We start from the raw sequence: 7,539 nt of genomic DNA on the forward strand, positions 1-7,539 counted from the left end.
TAGATTGTTGATATTAAAATAAATAAGCTCATGCGGTAGTAAAAAAAAGCTTTATTTTTTTGTTTATTTTATTAAATATAAAAAATCATGCATCATTCCTGACACCTACACGAGAACATCAGTTTATGACTGTAAGTCATTATCTTCAGATGATATTGAAGTTAGAGATGTTCACCAATGTCGTGTGTAACTTTAGAGACGATCCCTAAATTTGAGAATCATCCAATGTCAAGCAACTTTATGCCAGTATTTCACAGACAAATTAAGCCTATATTATCATTGAATGACATATTGAAAAATGGAAACATAAAAAACAAAAAAAAACTCTTTATGCCTTTGGCCCTCATTTACATAACAAAGGTATTTTGATGGTCTGAAAACGCAAACTTGATTTCAAATTTGAAAAACAGATAAAAACTGGCTTTAACCACAGAGTTTATCAGTTAAGGCTTTTATCCAAAGTTTTATCCAACTTTTTTTTAATCATCTAAAGACTTTCAAAGGGTTATACACATCTTCATTTCTTTTCTTGAATCAGAATTATTGTAAAATGTTGGTAACAGCCAGACATCTCTCTCTCAGTTGGTGCAGAATGCCGCAGCTAGAATACCACAGTATTTATTTTTCTACTATGGTAGTCAATGGGGTACGAGATCTACTTGGGTACAAACATTCTTTCAAATATCTTCTTTTGTGTTCAGCAGAACAAAGAAATTTACACACATGTGGAACAACTGGAGGGAGAGTAAATGACGACATGCATCTTGAAACAAAACAATGACATATTTCAAGAATCAAGCTGCTTTCAGTTAAAACAGCTCAAACATGCATTTACTCTGAGACTAGATTTAAGGCTTCTCTGTCAAATCACACTTCACTATTATGAGAACATGTTCACATTACAGTAAATATTGTGTGCTTCATTGCTCCACCTACTGTCCATTAGTGGCATGAACACGACTGGAGACTGATACAACATGACTGGACTGAATCAACATTACCTGCTACAGTATGGTTCAATATTTTCACTGTGTGAACATCAAGTACAGCATTATTAAGATTAAAGATATTATTAAGACTAAAATGAGTGTTTCAGCTGTTTGAACTGAACCCAGTTTGCCAAAAACTCCACACACAAGTAAACATGACACAACACTGGAAAATATACCATTCACATCTGTGTCAAATTGAAACTCTACTATCAAAACCTAACATTCCTTTGTCAAAATGTAACTCTGATGACAAAATGTTACACACTTGCATCATATGAATACACTTTCAGATCAGGGGGAACACACTAGTCCACTTTATATAAAACACTGCAGTCTTTGATTTTCACAGTTTATTCAGAAGGCATATTTTCAGGAGGCACATTTTCAAACAACCAAAAAAGCAAATAGGCCTATTCAATATTGTACATTGCCAAAAGCCAAAAAAAGCCAAAAAAGCCAAAAAAAAAAAAAAAAAAAAGTAACAAAAACACTGTAAACACAGAAAATCATGGCTTTTGTGCATACGTGGGCTCATTGATCCCGCCGTCTGTTGGGGTCTGGCCACAGGACCTCATCGACATCGCAAGCAATGTCTTCTCCCGCTAGGCACCGGGGAAAATATCCCCTTACATGTCGAAACCATCCATGGATTGCTGTCACCTGAATGTCGCCGCAGGCCTGCTCCATTGCCTGCAGAAGAGGCATGCGGGCATGTGGTTGGCGGTCATATACACGCCATCTCCAAACTGAAAAGATGGAAACTGACATTATCCCATACCACCACAAACCTGGGCTGATCTGGTCTGTTCTGTACAACTATATTATGGAGAGCATCTAGAAATGTGAGTATATGTTGGGTATTGTATGGACATAGTTTTGCATGATGATGCAGAAGCCCTCGAAGGCTTATGGCGGCACACAATGTGATATTTCCCCTGCGCTGCCCTGGGACATGCACAATTGCCCTTTGGCCAATTACATTACGATCCCGTCGCCTTGTTTTGCTCAGGTCGAATCCAGCTTCATCAATGAAAATGAATTCATGAGGCTGTGCAGCTCCATCCATGGCCAAGATTCCCTGTAACAAAAAAAACAAAAAAACATATTACTGTACTACAGTGCTACACATACAGAACCCTCACCCCATCACACAGGTACCTGTGTAGCTCTCCGAATGGATCCATGTGGTACTGATATGGTACATATTCAGCTGCTACTGGATTTCACCAATACTGTATTGTAAATGTAAAGGACAGTTACACTTACCCGTACATATTCAGCTCAAAGTCCTTTGACCCTGACGCTGTTCCTCTCAAATGGGACCCTGTAGAGCTGCTTCATGGTGATGTTGTGTTTTCCCAAGATGCGTCTGATGGTGGTGATGCTCACATGGTTTATGTTGTTGAACACTTGCCTGTCTGCAAGTATTTTCTGTCATAGCTGGAGGAGACGGATGGCATTGTCTGCCCTCACTAGGTCCACAACGGCAAGTTCCTGCTGTTGTGTGAACAGGCGTTGGCGTCCTCCCCCAGAAGGTCTTCTAGTCATTCTAGAGAAATGCAACCACAAATTGTCATCAGTTTGCTTCTTTTTCTTACAGTACTTTACTGTATATACTGTATCATCCACTGTACTGAAACATCTCAATATAAGTAATCATGTTATGTTTCACAAAAAACTACCACTTTGGCTGCAAAAGGAGCATTAGCACCCTGCAATACCCTGTACACGTGATGTGGTAATGTGATATACTGTAATACAGTGCTGTAAATACCATCTGAGTAGAGTAGAAGGTAGAGAGGTGAAGACATACCTGTTTTCTAGTCGGAATGTTCTTATTACAGATGCCACTGTGAAGCGGCTTAGATGTGGGTGGACTCTCTGCCCAGCTTCCCTCATAGTCAGGCCATGGTTGATGACATGGTCCAGCAAAGTTGCTCTTATATCATCAGAAATAAGGGTCCGTGCATGGCCTTTTCGACCTCCTCCTTCTCCTTCTCCTTCTCCTTCTCCTTCTCCTTCTCCCTTCTCCTTCTCCTTCTCCCTCCTCCTCCTCCTCCTCCTCCTCCTCCTTCCTTCTCCTCCTCCTCCTCCTCCTCCTCCTTCTTCCTCCTCCTCCTCCTCCTTCTTCCTCCTCCTCCTCCTCCTCCTTCTTCCTCCTCCTCCTTCTCCTTCTCCTTCTCCTCCTTCTTCTTCTTCTTCTCCTCCTCCTCCTCCTCCTCCTCCTCCTCCTCCTTCTCCTCCTCCTTCTCCTTCTCCTTCTCCTCCTTCTCCTCCTTCTTCTTCTTCTTCTTCCTTCTTCCTCCTCCTCCTCCTCCTCCTCCTCCTCCTCCTCCTCCTCCTCCTCCTCCTTCTTCTTCTTCTCCTCCTTCTTCTTCTTCTTCTTCTTCTTCTTCCTCTTGCTCTCCCTCCATCCATGCTTGCAAAGTTCTTGAAATGGCTAAATTGAGGGCTTTTTGTAGCTGGCTGATTGGTGTTCAGTTTTGCAAGTAAGTGCCTTCAGGTGTGTATTTGAGTGGTTGCAATTACCCGATGTGTTTTGTATTTTGGATACATGTGTTTTCCAAATGGCACTCTGAGATTTCATTTTTGAACAAAGTGTCTTATGTATGAAATAGAGTGTAGTGTGCAGGACCAAGTGTGATTCATAAAGGAGTAAGTGTGTTGCAGAATTTCAACTAGAGTTCAAAGCAACGCTTTTGTTTAAGGTATGGGTACATGTGTTTAAGGTATGGTAACAAAAGCTTCAAGTTGTGTTACTTTAGTCTAAGCATGGGTCTATAGTGTTCAAGCAACAGGCAAAAACTGTAACACTGATTGACATCAGCAGCTCATTAGAGACTTTAATGAGAACTGAAGCTGATCAGAACAACAGCAGATCAATACTTACTAATTATTTAAGTATTATTGCCTATAATTTATCATTTGTGGATTAAATATATGAATAAATAGTGATCGTCGATTAAAAATATCCCTTAAATGTCATGTAATAAAGTATAAAAATAACTTGTGCGTGCACGTGTGTGTGTGTGTGTGTGAGAGAGTGTGCGCGTTTTTGTGACATATCAGGACACAAATGTGTATAATGACATGGATATGTCAAAAAGAGGTGACTTATGAGGACATTACCCATGTCCCCACTTTTCAAAAGGCTTATAAATCATACTGTCAAGGTTTTTAATGAAAACACTGGTCTTAACAGAACAACAGAATCCTTTTATTCTCGTCTCAAGCCGTGAACTCAACATGTGCCGAACTACTTCCGGGAACAACCACGTAATCACCTTTTCTTAAAGCAACACACACATTACATCTCCCCTTTTCAGGATTTTTTTTTCGAAAAACGGTGACGACGGTTACGCCACAGAGTTGTCACTTGATGTGTCTCAATAGTGAAAGATCGAGGAGTTGTACTCAATGAATGATCAATGAACTGACCTGGACTTCCCCATCTTCTTTATCCAATTTAGTAGCACTCCGTAAGTGCTGAAAACGTTGTTTCCAGTCAGCCCAGTCATGCGGTCGATCAAATGGAAAACACTCCGGGGGGTTAAATTTTGCCATACTTCCGAGGCCGTGTGCTCGTCAAGCACTTCTGACACCATGTAAAGGTTTTTAATGAAAACACTGGTCTTAACAGAACAACAGAATCCTTTTATTCTCGTCTTCAGCCGTGAACTCAACATGTGCCAAACTACTTCTGGGAACAACCACGTAATCACCTTTTCTTAAAGGGGTGGTTCAGTGGTTTTTTTCTAGGCTTGATTGTGTTTTGGGGGCACAGTTTAACATGTCTTAATGCTTCATTTTTTTTGAAAAAAAAAATGCTGTATTTTTCACATATTTTACGTTTATTCTACACCTCTGTTTCCACTATCATATGAACGGCTCGTTTGACTTCCTGCTTCTATTAAGCCACTCCCTCCGACATACGCAGTGTGCTCAGATTGGTTGGCAGGTTGTAGCTGGCCCAGTGTATCGTGATTCGCTGAAGCGTCCGGAAACGCCACGCCCCTTACCATTCATAGTTACGTGCTAAGCTGGAAATGTAAATAATAGCGCCTATATTGCTGTATCAAATTGAGCCGAATCAGACCCAGACGAATAGGATAAAGCAGAACCTCTGCAATCGTTGCTTTTAAAGGAAGTTTATGAATGGAATTTCATTTAGTATTTGTGTCAAAGTGTTTAGATATGTAGCATGAACAACAGTTTGTCTATGAACATAGAAGTTTGTTGGTGTTTGTAGAACTTAGCTAACTGGCTAGCAAAAACGAGTTGCTCTTTGTATATGTCCTTGATGCATTAAAAATAGCAACAGAACTATAGGTTTAAAAGATATGTACAAACAATAAAACGTACTTACAGTTTGAAGCCAATGAACAGCAGCTTCTGCTTTTAAAGTGGGAACTGCTTCATCTTTCAGTAATAGCCTTTGTGCAAATCCAGCACTGAACTCGTGTAGATTCTGGAAGCTTCTTCAGCGCCACATCCAGTGTAGAAAATATCACCGATTATAATGGGTTATATTATCTTTTGACGCGTCGCGTCACTCGCGTACGGTGTACACAACTCTTCTGCGCCACATGGCCTCACCCACTTTGTTGCGTGTTCCTGGGGGCGTGTTTATGTTAATAGCAAGGGTTTATGATTTCACCAACCCGGGAAGAAGCTCGTTGTAGTCCAAACCGAGCATTTTTGTAGGCATTAAACTGCCATAACTTTAAAAGACAATATCTCCGTGTGCATTGAACTTTCAGCGCTGTAACTTTGCAGATACTGTTTATGCTCAAGCAGCAACATTACACACTAACTAAAGTTAAAAAAGTCAAATCGCATGCAACCACCCCTTTAAAGCAACACACACATTACACACACAGAATGAGTGTTTGTGAGAAAGTAAAAGTGTGCACAGTTTCCTGTGATGGGTAGGTTTAGGGTTAGGGGTAGTGTAGGGGGAGAGAAAATACAGTTTGTAAAGTATAAAAACCATTACGCCTATGGAATGACCCCCACAATTCACAAAAACGAACATGTGTGTGTGTGTGTGTGTGTGTGTGTGTGTGTGTGAGTGTGTGTGTGTGCTTAAAGACAGCTCACGAAACTCATTTCAGACAGACTTCTGAGGCAGCGTGAGTTTAATGCAAATAGAGACAGCTTCAGTGAGAACTGAGAGAATATTTAAGTAATTTCTCTCTAGAAATGACATCAAATGTGGAAAACAATGGTCAAAAATGTACATTTACACACAAACTGACCAGAAAACACAACTTTCAGATGCCATCTTTCTTTTTCTAGCTCAACTGTCACTGAAAGGAAGCACAGGATTGTGGGATATCAGAGGATCTATGCTGAAATCATCAGATGAAGGAGTCTCAGGAGACAGGAAGTGAAGATCACATGCCTTGATGTCTTCCTGCCTTGAAATGTGTCCTCTGAAGGCAGCGTTTTCCAGTTTTCAGATGCAGCACAGAGTCGCGTTCTGACATGTGAAAGTAGAAACAATGAGAAGAAGAAAGAACAGCTTTATAACATCCATGTGCTGGTAAAGGTAGAGTAAAGAGGAGGAATAGAAAGAAGAAACAATCATTTCCAGACTTAGGCCTACAACACTTAATAGTGCCTTGAATAAAATAGGGAATCTTGAGACAGGAAAATGTGAACATTGAAATCAAGAAGAAACTGTAGAGCATGTTATGATGAAATGCCCAAACAATGAAAGGAGAATATTGAATATTCTAATGTTAAAAGAATTAAGATGGACAAACACATTACACAGGAACTCAGATGATGAATGTTTTTTAATGCAATATCTGAAAATGACTGAATAAGATAAAAGAATATAGGTGTTTAGTGTTGGGAAAAGGGTTGTGTGATCTTGACCCACACTCCTGACCAGCAGGTGGCGGTAATGCACCTTAACCCTCATATTAACCTCAAAATCCAGCTACGCCGGTTTGCCAATGGGGTCAATTTGACCCCAGCAATTAAAGGTGCCCTAGAATCAAAAATTGAATTTACCTTGGCATAGTTGAATAACAAGAGTTCAGTACATGGAAATGACATACAGTGAGTCTCAAACACCATAGAGTGCCTCAGGGATGACGCATTTTTGTAGGCAAAACCCGGAAGCGAGTTAGCATTTTAGGGCTTCCGGTTCCAACGCCGTCAAGTCTATGGGTTTTTTGAATGGGTTTTTGCTAAATCGCCTGAAATAAGGTCTGTGGTCTCTAAAAAGCCTCTAAATACTTTCACGTTTTGATCTATGACATAAAACACACCAGTTATAACCCACTTGTGATTTTTTAAAACTTTTACTGTGTCTTAAAATCGGCGGTTGCTAACAAATTGCTAAAAGGGACTACTTCCTTTGGCAGGGACTTTAGACGTCATCATTAAAAACGGGACATTTGGACAGCATTTCTCATGAAAAAGTGGATAAGTATTAATAACAGTGCAGATCATAATCAGCGAGCATGTTTTTAAATAAAGTTGTTTTTTAAATGCAGTTTGAGGAAGTTTGGTGGTGACGACGTTGATCCGCGAC

General features: G+C 40.2%; 1 protein-coding gene across 1 annotated transcript in view; it reads left to right on the top strand.

Annotated features, from left to right (window-relative positions):
- The window catches only part of LOC125261827 (NACHT, LRR and PYD domains-containing protein 12-like), a 43,864-nt gene extending 37,277 nt beyond the window's left edge, over positions 1-6,587 (top strand). The window contains exon 5 of the mRNA XM_048180379.1: positions 6,291-6,587. Within this exon, the coding sequence (XP_048036336.1) occupies positions 6,291-6,360 (70 nt within the window). The 3' untranslated portion in view covers positions 6,361-6,587. The remainder of the gene's footprint in view (positions 1-6,290) is intronic.
- Positions 6,588-7,539: the final 952 nt, after the last annotated feature.

This window comes from Megalobrama amblycephala, unplaced genomic scaffold (assembly GCF_018812025.1).
Source record: "Megalobrama amblycephala isolate DHTTF-2021 unplaced genomic scaffold, ASM1881202v1 scaffold498, whole genome shotgun sequence".
Taxonomy (NCBI): Eukaryota; Metazoa; Chordata; class Actinopteri; order Cypriniformes; family Xenocyprididae; genus Megalobrama; species Megalobrama amblycephala.